Source organism: Barbus barbus (assembly GCF_936440315.1).
Source record: "Barbus barbus genome assembly, chromosome: 15".
NCBI lineage: Eukaryota > Metazoa > Chordata > Actinopteri > Cypriniformes > Cyprinidae > Barbus > Barbus barbus.
Genome location: NC_136743.1, coordinates 16,041,917 through 16,058,529, shown reverse-complemented (window position 1 = coordinate 16,058,529; position 16,613 = coordinate 16,041,917). Strand labels below are relative to the sequence as shown.

At 37.7% G+C, this 16,613-nt stretch overlaps 1 protein-coding gene across 2 annotated transcripts in view; it reads right to left on the bottom strand.

Moving 5' to 3' along the window:
- Positions 1–16,613, bottom strand: part of xkr4 (XK related 4) — a gene marked incomplete at both ends in the record, with an annotated part of 61,787 nt that overhangs the window by 8,073 nt on the left and 37,101 nt on the right. For both annotated transcript variants that reach the window (XM_079435563.1, XM_079435564.1), the window contains one exon: positions 12,884–13,083. In XM_079435563.1, coding sequence (XP_079291689.1) covers positions 12,884–13,083 — 200 coding nt within the window. The remainder of the gene's footprint in view (positions 1–12,883; positions 13,084–16,613) is intronic.

Below are 16,613 nucleotides of genomic sequence, written 5' to 3'. Positions count from 1 at the left end.
GACTTTGGACTTGATAAAACACAATGGACCAACACCAGCAGACGTCACGGCAGCCCAAATCATCACTGACTGCAGAAACTTCACACTGGACTTCAAACAGCTTGGGTTCTGTGTCTCTCCACTCTTCCTCCAGACTACAGACATTGATTTCCAAATGAAATGCAAAATTTTAATTTATCTGAAAAGAGGATTTTGGACCACTGAGCAACAGTCCAGTTCTTTTTCTCCTTAGCCCAGGTAAGATGCTTCTGACATTGTTTCTGTTTCAGAAGTGGCTTGGTAGCCCTTTTCCTGAAGAGGTCTGAGCGTGGTGACTCTTGATGCACTGACTCCAGCTTCAATCCACTCCTTGTGAAGCTCTCCCAAGTGTTTGAATCAGCTTTGTTTGACAGTATTCTCAAGATTGCGGTCATCCCTGTTACTTGTGCACCTTTTCCTACCCAATTTCTTCCTTCCAGTCAATTTGCAATTAATATGCTTTGATACAGCACTCTGTGAACAGCCACACCTTTCAGTAATGACCTTCTGTGACTTACCCTCTTTGTGGAGGGTGTCAATGATTGTCTTCTGGACCATTGCCAAGTCAGCAGTCTTCCCCATTATTGTGGTTTCAAAGAACAAGTGATACCCTGAATTTATACTGTAGAGATTTAATGAAACTCAAATATAAATATTTTAATATATTGAGATACTGGATTTTGACTTTCATGAGCTGTAAGCTCTAATCATCAAAATTAAATCAAAAAAACTTTTGAAATGTCTTCATTCATTCATGAATGTAAAATATATATGAAAGTTTCACTTTTTGAAATAAGTTACAAAAAAATGAAGTTTTTCACGATATTCTAATTTTTTGAGATGTACCTGTATTATATTTACATTTATTCATTTAGCTGACGCAAGCGACTTACAACTGCTATATATGTCAGAGGTCGCACGCCTCTGGAGCAACTAGGGGTTAAGTTTCTTGCTCAGGGACACATTGGTGTCTCACAGTGGATTCGAACCCGGGTCTCTCACACCAAAGGCATGTGTCTTATCCACTGCGCCATCACCACCCCTACCTGTATTCTCTTCAAATTTGTGGATCAAAGGCAGATTCTATACTGGACAAAGCAGCAGGATTTCCCAATTCTTATTCTTTATTTTTTACTCTTTACTTTTACAAGGTACTGTGGTTCTCAACCTAAAAATTGGAATCAGGTGATTCTAAACGCCCTAAAAATGTGTGATTAACTCTTATCTATGGACTTCTCTCCATTCCAGCAAAATCATAAAATAAAATGCAGCCAAAATTACCCCCTTCCTGACATACATTCACTAAAACTAAAGTTTGAAGTTGGTAAAATTAAATTTTTTAAAGAATTCAATACTTTCATTCAGAAAGTATGCATTAAATTGTTTAACAGTGACAGCATTATGGTTGCATAAAGGCGGACAATTTCTGAAAAAAAAATTCCAAAAACATTTTGGAAACTTTCTGGGATTTTTTTGGGGGAAATTTTGGGAATTTTCAGAAATTGTCCACCCCTTCGCAGCCCTACAAAGGATTTCAGATAAATGCTGTATTTTGAACTTTCTATTTATTAATGATGAGGAGAAAAATTTATCAGTTTCCACAAAAAGATTCAGAAGCTCAGATGTTTTCAAAACTGATAATAAGAATTGAGCACCAAATCAGCATTAGAATGATTTCTGAACGATCACGTGACACTAAAGACTGAAGTAATGATGCAGAAAATTCAGATTTGCCATCACAGAAATATATTAATTTTTTAATATTTAAATACCAAAAAGTTATTTAAAACTATAATAATAATAATTCACAACAGTAGTCTTGACTATATTTTTGATCAAATGCAGCATAAAACACTATCTATCTATCTATCTATCTATCTATCTATCTATCTATCTATCTATCTATCTATCTATCTATCTATCTATCTATCTATCTATCTATCTAGTGTTTGTTTATACTGTGAGCTTTTTAAATAGCTTATTTATGTGATTAACTCACTTAGATTAAATCTGGCCCATTAGTAGCTGGAGAGAGCTGAGGGGGTGTAATGACTGCTTTGCAAAGTGGGGTAATTAACTGACAGAGGCCAGGCTATAATTCTTATTCTGTGGGCTATCTGGCCTGCAGCTTGGCTCCGATGCTCTCTACGACAGTGAGGGTGCATGCATTCCTCCCTCCCTCCCTCGTATCCTGCGCACGTGCAGCGCATCCTGAGGAGATGGTCGCCACGGGAACCTGCCACGGTCCAGCGTGCGAGGCTGTGAGAGCGGCAGCAGTGACGTAGTGCTCCTTGCTGCTCCTGCTCATGAGGGCTGCAGTAATTTGGAGAGGGGAGGAGGGCATAGACAGTGTGTGTGTGTGAGTGTTGTGTTTGTAGGGTGTGTAGTAGCAGCAGGGTTATGCAAACCACAGCATCACTGCAGTATCTTCTTCATCTACTTCTACAGGCCCCTCAAATCCGTTCACATTTAGTTAATAGTTTACCAAAAAAATGAAAATTCTGTTATCATTTTTCAACATTTGCTCACCCTCTTGTTGTTCCAAATATTACATGTTGTTATTTTATCTGTTTACACAAGAAAAGGATAATTTTTAATGAAACATAGTTTATATTTTATGGACTACTTGCTTTTATGGTGTTTTTGTCCTTTTTGGAGCATGTGTCTGTATAGAAAAAGAGCTGCATGGAGATATAATATTTTATTCACATACAGAATATAAAAAAATTTAAAACTGAGAAATTTTACACTTTTATCCACTAAATGAGCCTTTTTTTTTAAGCCTGCTACAGATCTCAAAAAAGCTGGCACGGGGGCAACAAAGGGCTGAAAAAGCAAGAATTTTCTGGTCTGTAACAAAAAAAAAGAGGTCTGTATCATGATTAGCTATAAAAGGGATGTCTTAGAGAGGAAGAATCTCTCAGAAGTAAAGATGGGCAGAGGCTCTCCAATCTGTGAAAGAGTGCATAAAAAAAGAATACTTTAAAAACAACGTTCCTCAACGTCAAATTGCAAAGGCTTTGCAAATCTCATAATCTTCAGTGCATAACATCATCAAAAGATTCAGAGAAACTGGAGAAATCTCTGTGCGTAAGGGCCAAGGCTGAAGACCTTTGTTGGATACCCGTGGTCTTTGGGCCCTCAGATGACACTGCATCACTCATCGGCATAATTCTGTCATTGACATTACTAAATGGGTCCAGGAATACTTCCAGAAACCACCGTCGTTAAACACAATGCCAACCAAAGCTCTATCATGCAAAAAAGAAACCACATGTGAACATGGTCCAGAAACGCCATCGTGTCCTTATTTAAAATGGACTGTTTCAAAGAGAAAAAGTGTTCTATGCTCAGACGAGTCCAAATTTGACATTCTTGTTGGAAATCACAGATGCCGTGTCCTCCGGGCTAAAGAGGAGGGAGACCTTCCAACGTGTTATCAGCATTCAGTTCAAAAGCCAGAATCTCTGATGGTATGGGGGTGCATAAGTGCATACGGTATGGGCAGCTTGCATGTTTTGGAAGGCACTATGAATGCTGAAAGCTATATAAAGGTTTTAGAGCAACATATGCTCCCCTCCAGAGGACGTCTATTTCAGGGAAGGCCTTGTGTATTTCAGCAGGACAATGCAAAACCACATACTGCAGCTATTAAAACAGCATGGCAGCATCTTTCACCTAAAGAGAACATTTGGGACATCATTAAACGAAAAAAGACGACCACAAACTCTTCAGCAGCTGGAAACATATATCAGGCAAGAATGGGACCAAATTCCACCACCAAAACTCCAGAAGCTCATAACCTCGATGCCAAGACATCTTCAAACTGTTTTGAAAAGAAAAGAAGATTCTACACCATAATAAACACACCCCCCGTCCCAAGTATTTTGATACCTGTAGCAGGCATCAAATTTGAAATGAGCTCATTTTCTGCATAAAATTGTAAAATTTCTGTTTAAACATTTGTTATGTTATCTATGTTCTATTGTGAATAAAATATTGGCTCATTTGATTTGAAATTCTTTTAGTTTTCATTTTATTCAAATTTAAAAAATGTCCCAACATCTCTAACTAATTTTATTGAATTCGATATTTTTATGTAATCCTTCTCATTGTAAATCTATTAATATTACAGTTTCTGTTGGCACATATAAATGTTTTCTATACCAACATGTGGCTGGCTGATTTGACAAAAATGTTACAATTGTACCTTATCACCTATAAAACAGAAATGTAGTCAAATAGATGCCAAAAACCTGCCTGTAAAACATGTTTATGCTCCCAACAGTGGAGGTATACTAAACAAATGTATGATACAGTAATATGATTTCATCTACAGTGACAAAATACAATAAGAAAGAGAACCAGTGGCATAGATCAACATGACATACAAGAACATCTGCAATTTTGAGATGTGAATTTGGTGCACAGTAAGCATCAAGCAACAAGAAACATCTTTTATTGAACTGAAAGCAAAAGCACTTTGAATAAAGTATTGGTGCTCTTTGATTTGAAATACAATTTAAAACAATTATAAAAAGCTTTAAAAAAGAAATCTCAATTGTATGCTGCTATTTCAACAATTTAATCACAGTAACATTGTTTTAAGACAGGGGTCTTCAACCTTGTCCATGCTAATGATGGAGACAGTCGTTTCACTATCACATGAATGATTTGTACACTCTGAAGCCATAAAATGATTAATGATGTTATATATATATATATATATATATATATATATAAATTAATTTCTTTGCTTATATAATAAAATTAATAAAGAATGTATAGAGAGTAGACTCTTAATAATAATTAGTGATAATAACGTAAAATGCCATATATTTTGGCATTTTAACCATATATTCATTGTTTCACAAAAGTTTGTGTGAGAAAAAATTTAGTTGAAGGACCCTTGAAGAGCCCTGTTTAAAACTTAATGTTGATTCTTATGATGCTTCAGTGATAACTTATCCAACTAAAAAAAGAAAATATGCACAATTACTACAGAAATGTAATAGTGTGACAGGGGACACATTTGCGTTTATGCCATACAGATGATTGAAATGTGAAGAATAGTTAAAGAGAAAGAGTTGCTTGCTGTAGTTGCAAACAAAACAGTCCACTGGGTGCATGCTATGTGCAAGGCTTTTTCCTATGCTGAAGTGCTGCAGGAAATGGTTATGGCTGAGTGGCCCATTATTTATGTGAGCAGGTAAAGAGATTTTATTTCTGGCAGGGGTCCAAAGAGAAGCTACGTAAGGGAAAATAGTGAGAAAAGATACGGCTTTACTGACTGACAGCGTCTTTTACTGCGACACTTACTGGTAAAGTCAGGGAGGATGCATTTGCGAACGAGGGACAGCCTGAGTCAGAGAAACACAAATCAAATGCGTCCTACATTTCACCACTGCGCGTCTGCCATCAAATTATACCCAAGTTGTTTTGTCTATTTAGAAGACTTTTGAATTATGACTGTACTGCTGTGTTAAATTTTTACACTTTGTTCAATGTCGTTTTTGACTTGTAAGCGTAAGAGCGACAAATCTCAAAGGAAAGTCTCCGATGAAAGAGTTTGGAGCATCAGACGGCTCTCCGCTCTGCTCTACCAAACACCACGAGCAAAACTGCCTCCAGACCAGCTCCCACTGTCAAACGGCACAGACGCTCAGATCCTCACGCTCAAAAAAAAAAGAGGATATTCGCAGCTCTGTTGCATTAGGAGCCCAGGACCCCTGCTTTCATAAATCATTTCTCAGCCTTGATGGGAGAAAATTCTGACAGTCCCTGGGCACTTTTGTTTATGGAAGATTATGAAGAACAGAAGACAGCACATATAGGCGCTGAAGCTTTAACTGCTAGGCAGGGCTCTGCAATCCACAAAGCACAAATCAACAGAATGGCCATTTATGAACAGCTCTGGTAACATGACCATTTTTTATGAGTGTTGGTTAATGGGGGCTGACTGAAAGGTCACCACAATGTCAAGCTGAAGGTTTTAAAGTGTCCCATAAATCTACCTTAGTGTTCTTAGTAGCAATGAGAAACATGACAACAGATTATCTTCTGTTCTTAAAGTCTGGCTATGTGAAACTACATAACCCGGTCCACTTATTCTTATCCAAGAGCCATCCACTTATTCAGGAAGAGACCGATATCAATAAGTTTGTTGAGTTAATAAGACATTTAAGCATTTCGTGGTACCACAATAATAGGCAGGTCTAAAAAATAGAAATAATTCAAATTATTTCAGTAGTCTCTGTAAATGCTTGTTCATGAAACACTGAGGAAATCAGTGAAAAAAAATGATGTACTTCCAAACGTAATAACTGCTGATTATAACTGATATAACTCATTAAACGAAGTAGAATATATAACCCTGCACTTGGATATCAATACAATTAACTGCCACAAAACTAAATATCTTTTGAAGATCTGTCAATATGAATCTAGCAGTACCTTTTTGACACAGCTTTGTTTCCCAATAGATTGATAAAAACAGCATAACTCTTTCCTGAAACTTTGTTGCACATGGTTTAACAATATAGAATTGTCTTTGATTGCATCTTGGAGTAATGACTTCTGCTAATAAATAATTTTGAGATCAAATTAATTCGACAACTGCTGCAAATGGCGTACATGGCATCTGATGACTACATTGCTGTTTTTGTTTCCCAGTTGTTAGGTCCACATGTCATCACTACCAATAAACTATGCTTCTAAAGACAGGCCAAGAGCTGTAGTTCCAACTGTTCCAATGTTCATTAGAAATATGGTTTTGGGAAACACTGATTATTAGGAACACCATACTAATACTGTGTTTGACCCCCTTTCGCCTCCAGAACTGCCTTAATTCTACGTGGCATTGATTCAACAAGGTGCTGAAAGCATTCTTTAGAAATGTTGGCCCATATTGATAGGATAGCATCTTGCAGTTGATGGAGATTTGTGGGATGCACATCCAGGGCACGAAGCTCCCGTTCCACCACATCCCAAAGATGCTCTATTGGGTTGAGATCTGGTGACTGTGGGGGCCATTTTAGTACAGTGAACTCATTGTCATGTTCAAGAAACCAATTTGAAATGATTCAAGCTTTGTGACATGGTGCATTATCCTGCTGGAAGTAGCCATCAGAGGATGGGTACATGGTGGTCATAAAGGGATGGACATGGTCAGAAACAATGCTCAGGTAGGCCGTGGCATTTAAACGATGCCCAATTGGCACTAAGGGGCCTAAAGTGTGCCAAGAAAACATCCCCCACACCATTACATCACCACCACCAGCCTGCACAGTGGTAACAAGGCATGATGGATCCATGTTCTCATTCTGTTTACGACAAATTCTGACTCTACCATCTGAATGTCTCAACAGAAATCGAGACTCATCAGACCAGGCAACATTTTTCCAGTCTTCAACCGTCCAATTTTGGTGAGCTCATGCAAATTGTAGCCCCTTTTTCCTATTTGTAGTGGAGATGAGTGGTACCCGGTGGGGTCTTCTGCTGTTGTAGCCCATCCGCCTCAAGGTTGTACGTGTTGTGGCTTCACAAATGCTTTGCTGCATACCTCGGTTGTAACGAGTGATTATTTCAGTCAAAGTTGCTCTTCTATCAGCTTGAATCAGTCGGCCCATTCTCCTCTGACCTCTAGGATCAACCAGGCATTTTCGCCCACAGGACTGCCGCATACTGGATGTTTTTCCCTTTTCACACCATTCTTTGTAAACCCTAGAAATGGTTGTGCGTGAAAATCCCAGTAACTGAGCAGATTGTGAAATACTCAGACCGGTCCGTCTGGCACCAACAACCATGCCACGCTCAAAATTGCTTAAATCACCTTTCTTTCCCATTCGGACATTCAGTTTGGAGTTCAGGAGATTGTCTTGACCAGGACCACACCCCTAAATGCACTGAAGCAACTGCCATGTGATTGGTTGATTAGATAATTGCATTAATGAGAAATTGAACAGGTGTTCCTAATAATCCTTTAGGTGAGTGTATGTAGCTAATGCTGAACTTGTGACCATAGTTTGCTAACAATACTTTTTGGAAACATATCCCCAATCTGAGCATGTGATGTGATTTTGGCATATTTTTGTGTACCAATTAGTTAGGATTGGTTAGCATTGTAAAGTTAGTTACTGCTGGTAGAAGATCAGACCCTTTCTTTCGGAACATGCTTCATAACTCCTTGTTCAAGCTCTTGTTCTGTCCAGGTTGGACTATTGCAATGCTCTCTTTGCAGGTCTTCCAGCCAGTTCTATCAAACCTTTACAATTAATCCAGAATGCGGTAGCAAGAATAATTTTTAATGAGCCAAAAAGAATGCACGTCACTCTTTTTTATCAATCTGCACTGGCTTCCAATAGCTGCTCACATAGAATTCAAGGCATTAATAGCTATTCTACCACTAGCTATTCTTTTTCTATTCTATCTGTTTTCTTTTTATTTATTATAGAATTTAAAAAACCTTGCTATGTGTACTACATTAAGCTAACTGAGACTTGTTGTTGCACTTGCGTATCATTGCTCTTTTGTTGATTTTGATTGCTTCCATTGTCCTCATTTGTAGGCCGTTTTGAATAAAAGCGTCTGCTAAATGACTAAATGTAAATGTAAATATGATAGAAAGATGTCCCTCTGGGGGTGCTGCCCCAATTATAAGCTATTGTGCCAATAATAGGACAATTTTTAAATTTTTGTCTGAGTGTGTAGTCATATATTCTAAATAAATGCAATTTGCAAATATTCCACTTTGTGTTAGATGTTTGCCCAGTGAATATTTTGTGGAGGACCCTTAAAAGCATAAAATGGATCTATAATAGAATTGCCTGCTGCCTTTGATGTCACAGCCCAGAAGAGTTACAATTGTGAGCGATTTTGTGATGCCATTAACCAATTAGTGTTGTCAGGACATCACTTTCCTGCTGCTCTAGAGTGAGCAGACAGCTCTTAAGTTAAGAAAACCCTTAGTGATAAGAAATAATTTAGGGTTTCTTATCTTAAGGGGTTTGCTGAAACCAGGCTTTGGTACTAAGTAAAAAAAATGGCAGATTCCAAATTACATTCTTCCAAAGGGTCATATGTCAGTAAAGTAACTCTCATTAAAATCAATGGGAATGCTAACAGATAGCTTTTTCCGGTATTATAGACCTGCTTGCATCAGACAGTCAGTAAACGGACTGTGGCTGACACGAAAGGATTTAAAACATCAAGTGACAAGAGTATAGGGATGCGCGGTATACCGGTACTGGAAAAATACCGGTATATATTATATTTCAAACGGTACAATATCATAATTTTGCTCAATTCGGTATTTCATACGCTGCTGTTGCAAACTGCACCTGTAGGTGGCAGTGCTTCCCAAATTGCTGCGCAACTGGTAAATGTGACAACAGAACAACGCGATGGATCAAACAGATGAAACTCAGCGCACCCAAAATTAATAAATAAAGACAACAGTATAAGTGAAATATGGCATTACTTTGGATAAAAAACAGATGACAAAGGTGAAGGAACTGACCTTACTGCACCTGTATGCAAGCGTTGCTATAGGCCTAAATCATGTTGCCACAGGAACACATCAAATCTTTTTAAGCATTTGTCGCTTGCTCATCCTGATCTTTTCAAAGAATTAAGAGATCGACAGGTGAGCGCATCATTCATAAATTCAGATTTGATTTGAGCTTTTATTTACATCTGATCAACGCACATTCAGATGTAATACAGTAAGCGCAAATGTGCATGTGAGACACGCTAGAATCAATGAAGTTTTGGTCACGTAATACATGCACTTGCATTTCATACAATCAAATTTTAATTGGATATGAATTGAGCAAGAGTTTTGCTATATTAATATTAGTATCAATGATATGAAGGGAATGTTTCTGACGCGCTGCCGACCACTAATATGAAGCAAGTGAGAGAGTGAGATTTATATTTAATGCTTTTTCTTTGGTTGAGTCTGAAATCTGCGCAATTGCGCAACTTCAGTGCTATTTTTTTTCTTCAAACTTCTTCAAAATGAAACCTATGTTTCCGGTAGGTTTTTGTTTAGGAGACATTTAGTTTGCACTGTGTTTGCACTGAAAAGATAAGATTTGAATATATTTATAATGCAGTTAGCCTATTTTTTTTTTCTCCAACATCAAAATGTAACCTATGTTCCCTTTAGGGTTTTTGTTACAGTTTGATACAAAGGTATTAACATATGAATCTGTTTTTATTATTATTATTAATAATATTTTTTTTTTAATTCACTTATATTTTGAGGCTGGTTATGTGTCACCTATGGTATCGATTTAGTATCGATACCGAGGTACTACATTCTGGTATCGTACCGAAGCCAAAATTATGGTATCGAGCAATCCCTACAAGAGTATAAACAAAAGGTGAAGAAAACTTGGGATTTATGATTTGATTGCTAAACAGTGCTATAAAATAGTTATATCCTCTAACTATCATAGCTGTATAATTTGCACAGTTGGTTTAAAGACTTGCTTTTCCCTAATAAATGCTTACTTTTGGCAACACTCTTGAAAAAGCACTCCGCTTCAGTCCCTAACAGCAGTCTTTTATGTTCAGTGGCAGTTGAGTTTTTCTCACTCTCTGTCCCTCTCCATCATTGTTATATGGGCAGGATGAGATGTATAAAGTGAAGGATGACAGTAAACCTGGGAGTTCCCTCTCCTCAGTATGTCCTATCCTCACCCTTACAAAGAAGTATGGCAGCTGCACCATAGTATCCAAAAAGAAGAACCTAGACTAAAAAATGTTGGTATCTCTGTTGAAAGACAGTGTAAACCAGGTAAACAAGGTGGGTAGGTAGGCTGGTCTGTTTTGCTGGTTTTAAAGGGCATTTGGGCACTTATCAACTGGTCAGGTTGGAAAACCAGCTGGTCAATCAGCTAAACCAGTTTTGCCAGTTTGGGAGACCAGCTAAACAAGCACAAAATATCTTAACTAGGGTAAGAGATTATTTAAACCAGTTCTAAGCTAGCTAGCTAAGATCAGCAAACCACCTTAGGCTGGTTTTCAGAACACACTCCAACACCTGCAGTAGTAACACTTTAACACATAGGTAAAATTGCCACATTCACTTCATTATTCACAATTAATGTGTGTACAGGTTTGACTAGAATCAACAACGCTATCACAAGGCCATTTCGTACGTATTTTACGAGATGGCTAATTTCTGTGACCGTTAAGTTCGGGGGCGGGGTTAAAGAGTTAGTTCACCCAAAAGAAAAGAGCTGCTTCCAGTTAATGTAAACAACGCATGCGTGTGCTGACACATGTACGTGTTAATGTAAGCAGCAGCGCCATGCACATGCGTTGTTTACGTGAACTGGAAGCAAGTGCATGCATCGTGATACTCTCCACAATGGCGGGATGCTGCAGCAGACAGGATGAGGAGAAGAATTGTTGAATAAAGTCGTTATTTTAGTTTTCTTTGCACACAAAAAGTATTCTTGTAGCTTCATAACATTACGGTTGAACAACTGATGTCACATGGACTATTTTACTGATTTCCTTGCTACGTATCTGAACCTGGGAACATAGTTGTTGTCTATGGAGGGTCTGAGAGCTCTCAGATTTCATCAAAAATATCTTAATTTGTGAAGAGAACGAAGGTCTTATGGGTTTGGAACAACATGACGGTGAGTAATTAATGACTGAATTTTCGGTGAACTAACCCTTACTCTACACTGTGCATAACTCCGCATTTGAACAGTCAATAGCAAATACTTAAACTAATAACAAAACATACTTACAGTAGCTGATTCAGAAGTGCCAGATTGTCATAGCAAAGTTGGAATTGACCCTTTTTTTTATAAATAGCCTTTGTGCACAGCCAGCCTTGTACTCTCCTAGGTTCACGAAACTGTCGTCTGTAAAATGCGTTGCACAAATTCGAACATTTGGGTTTTGCTGTTCTGTTGTAAACAAAACCAATGATTCCTAACTGCATCTACTTTCGGAAGGCCAAATAAAGTGCTTTTGCTTTCGCATAGAAACACACAACGTCTCCTTGACATGGCTGCATCACCACTACTGCGGTTACTGAAACCATGCCTTCTTTCTTTGCGTGAACATTTGGGCAGCATTACGCAAATATTTTCACATCGTGAAGTAGACTTGTGGGGGCGTGTTTTTATGAGGCGTTTTAGCCCGGTCTGGATCAGCCTTCTCTTTTAGATATAATAAATCCTTTTGTGGGAGACTTTGAGCTTTGTAACTCTTCAGATCTTATACATGCACAAACAGCTACATAACACACTAAAGAAAAGGAAAACAAGAAATCGCATCATATGACCCCTTCAAGGTGTAGTTCTTCGTACGAGTTCCTACGAATTTGCCAGTTCATAAAATACATACGATTTTGAGGTCATTCGAATTTGCCACCTTGTCAAATATGTACGAACTGCCGTGAGATCAGGTTGGAATCAACTATTCAGCTGGCACTCAGTAGTTAAAAAGGGCTTATAAATCTGTCAAGTTATGCTTATATTGAAATCTAGTGTTTTACAGGGGTTTCTTTGAGGGTTATGTTTATGGGTAGGGGTTCAGTTGATGTGTGGTTACATTAGCAATAATTCAGTGAAATTTTGTGGGCAAAAAGGTCAGCAGTGTGTATAGATATACAAAGCACAGCTCACACAGAAGTCACTTTCAAACCAAGCAGCATTCTGTCAGTCAGCACGGCGAAATCACATGACCAAACATAAACATTTTGTGGAACTCCTGAACATGGAGATTCCTATTTACATGACTGGATATCACGGAGCAATGGTAAATGTAACCGCCCATTTAGGTGATCTAAAAACAATGGAAGTCCATGAGAAGTTCTAGTGCGCTTGTGTTGTGTTACCTTGCACAGCCTGGAGTTTGTGAGTCTGTATAATGATACAGAGCTGGAGCACCAGCTGAGGTGCACTCTCCAGGAATGTGGCCAGTAGGTGGAGCATGCTGACGTCAGCATACTCGTACACCATCCTCCAGTAGAACCTCCAGCGGTCATTCTCTCCGCTCTGCCTGCTCCTGATGCCCAGATAGATGGTGTGGAAGTACCTGTGCGAGACACAAAGAAAACCTGTTTAAAACCTCTCTCTCTGAACTCTCAATGACAGGGCAGAATCAGCTTTTGCGACAGACAGACGGCTAGAATATCTCAATGTTTTGTCTGCTTTTCTTCTCAACGTGACCTTACAACCGGACAGACTGTTCCAGGCTATGTTGGTCTCCGTGCTGTTTTGTAAACAAGATCTGCTGTGGATGGACTGTTTTGAACTGCTGATGAATTATATTATTTAATGTCAAAGCCGATGACTCAACACATCTCAAAATAATTCAAACAAAAATGGAACATCATGTCATTGTTAAAAACTGAATCCTTTATAATGTGTGCAGACACTTTCCACGAATAGGACACAAAATTGCATCTTTGTCTTTTTTATTTCATCTTCAACAAATGATCAGTGAAAGAATGTGTTTACTGTTAATTGTTAACACTAAAGGAAGTTAAATTATATATTTTTTAATGTGTTGTTATGTTTGTTTTGTTTTATTTTCTTTTGATATGAGGTTTGCAATATCTGCAAATAGTTTAAAGGTTTTTATAGCTATAAGCATAAATGAACATCAAAAATAAAAAGTCAATTTTTATAATTAAAAAACAAATAAAATAGTAAATTACGTGACCAAATGATGCAGAACGACACAAAAATACGAAACTTAAAAAATTAAATTAAAAATAGTTTTTACTACAGTTAAAAGAATATTACTTCAACAGGCTGTGAAAATTATGAAAATATAGTTTAATTGTTAAATATAGTTCAGAAGATTAACATCTCTTAGGTGGGACAAGCCAATATTCCCATTTTAATACGGGACTACAGACATGTGACGTCTTTAAACCAAGCTACCCTTTATGCCAGATAACATACTGTATCTAATAGTTCTCACAACAAAAACACGGGATGTGTGTCTACAACGCTTTTAAAAAAGTCATGGGACACCAAAGTGTTCTGTATAAATGGAAAGTGCCTGTAACTATTACATTAAAAGAAAGTAAAGAAACTAAATTATTAAAGGTTTTGTGAGTGAATCTTGGTGAGGACGTCTGCAGTTGGAAGTAACTCACCTCTTCATGGGCTTTTCTGTCCCTTTAGGCATACAGAGCTCTTCATTTGCTTATAATAAAGGGACACAGTTCCCATGCAAAAACTGAGGTATTTTAAAGGGATCACCGGATGCCCATTTTCCACAAGTTGATATGATTCTTTAGGGTCTTAAAGAAAAGTCTATAACATACTTTGGTTAAAATTTCTCAATGGTAGTGTAAAAAACACCTTTACCCTGTCAAAATCAGCTATGTTTTCATCAAGCCGGTTTTTAGTCCATGTTGCTTTAAATGCTAATGAGCTCTGCTGACCCCGCCCCTCTCTTCCGTGGAGTGACGAGCAGTACTGTTTACTTCAGCCGCGAAACTGGCTAAGTAGCACATTATTAGGAAAGGCGATTTGCAAAGATTCATAAAAAATGTTATACTAACTTCTGTATGAAGCTGGATCACGAATGATTTGCGCGAACATAGATGTATTTAGGTAGATTGGGGATCGGCGCATTCACTTCAAAGCGAAAATAACGTAATCATCTGCATCTTCAGCGGCTCAGATGTCAGGAGTAAATGACGACTGCTATATTCATTATTACATCCAACTAAACACCTCAATCGCTCAATCGGAGACATTCTTGTCTTCCCCTGCACCAGAGTCGACACAATGGCGGCCAGCCCCTCAGCTCACTCAGGGCGGGTCTGAGGTAAGACGCTAGTGTCAATCAACTACCGTGGGAGCGGTCTGTACAGAACTATGTCATTCTAACAGGAATCTCAAAACAGCCTGATTTGAGAAAGGGGATTTTAAAATAGGGATTTTTAAAAAACCACTGGGTGGCTTTTTATCATTATAGGATGGATATGTACACACACTTCCAGCACGCATTTATGTTCAAACAACTTGAAAAGTGAATTTTGCATCCGATGACCCCTTTAAACTAATTATCACATCTATATTTACCTTTCTAATCTTCCTCCTATGATTCAAATGTAAATTTACATTTTTAATATACACCTTTGCAGTAAGGTAAAGAATACAGATGAGCTTACAGTTGTTCTACTTTATACCCTCAAACAGCATATACTGACATTTAACATTTAACAAAGAAACCAAAAGCGATTCTATTACATAATATGCAAAATGATATTACTATATTTACATGTGATAACTTAGGTATTAGGAAAAATGTATTTTACTTGCTGTACTGGAAGAATTTCTCATAGGCCTACTTACTAAAAATCTTTCTTTCAAACACCAGTTAGTCATTTTGAAATCAAATCTATATTTTAAGTTACCAACTGGACAAGCTGCAGCAATAATCTCAAGCAAATACACTTTTAAAAAGTCTTGCTCACAAAAAGGTGGGAAATCTGTAGGAATTGTTATGGCAACACTGGCCTCTTTGCAACAAAACACAGAAAGTTGAACAAACCCGTTGCTTTCACAGGAAAAGAAAAGGCTGAATGTGACAGTCTGTCGTAGACAAACACACAATGAGCGACTGCGACACAAAGATCTTTAAAAAAGCGCTGTGTCATCTGCTAACAGTAATGGATTGGTGGTGAATGGTGTTAAGGTCTCAGTCTGAGGTGTGTTACTTTGGCCCGTGGGTTATTGTGATGCTAAAGGCAGTGACGTGTCTTTGCCAAGTGACCCGTCCCTGCGTTTTCCCCAGATATCCCCACTGTGTCCCTAATAGGCATCCAGCCAAGAACAGACACACACTTCCACTTACACACACGGTAACACTTTAGAATACTGATCCTTTGTTAATGAATAACTACACAGGAACAAGTCACTAATGCACTATTAACATTGTAGTAACTACTATTACCTAACAAGAAACTATGATTATTGATTTAGTAAGTAATAGCGCTCAGTTGAAACTGGTAGTTCACTATTAGCTAATCAATAACTCCCTAATATTGACTGATGTCATTTTAAGCTTTTGAGATATATGTAAGGTTTTGGATAGTAATGATTCAGTTACTACATCCTTCTGAAGAAACTACTAATTATTTGGATCAGTGTTCTAAAGTGAAGATCACGGTAACCCACTAGTAATGATTTAAGTGTTACCAAATCTAGCAAAATGAATTACTAACCAAAACCTTACAAAAACCTTAAAAGTTTACAATGATGTCAGTAATTACTAAGGAGTTATCACGATCTTCACTTTAGACTACTGATCCAAAAAATGAGTAATTCCTTTAGAAGGATGTAGTAACTCCTGAATAATTACTATCCAATGCTTCACAAAACTCTCAAAAGCTTACAATGATTTCAGTCGTTACTAGGGAGTTATCATGATCTTCACTTTAGAATACTGATCCAAATAATTAGTCATTCCTTCTGAAGAATTTAGTAATACTTGAGTCATTACAAGTGGGTTACCATGACCTTTACTTTAGAATTAATTATACATTATGTATTATTCATATTAATTATGAACCTGTATACAGTAGTTCTTAGTAGTTCTTA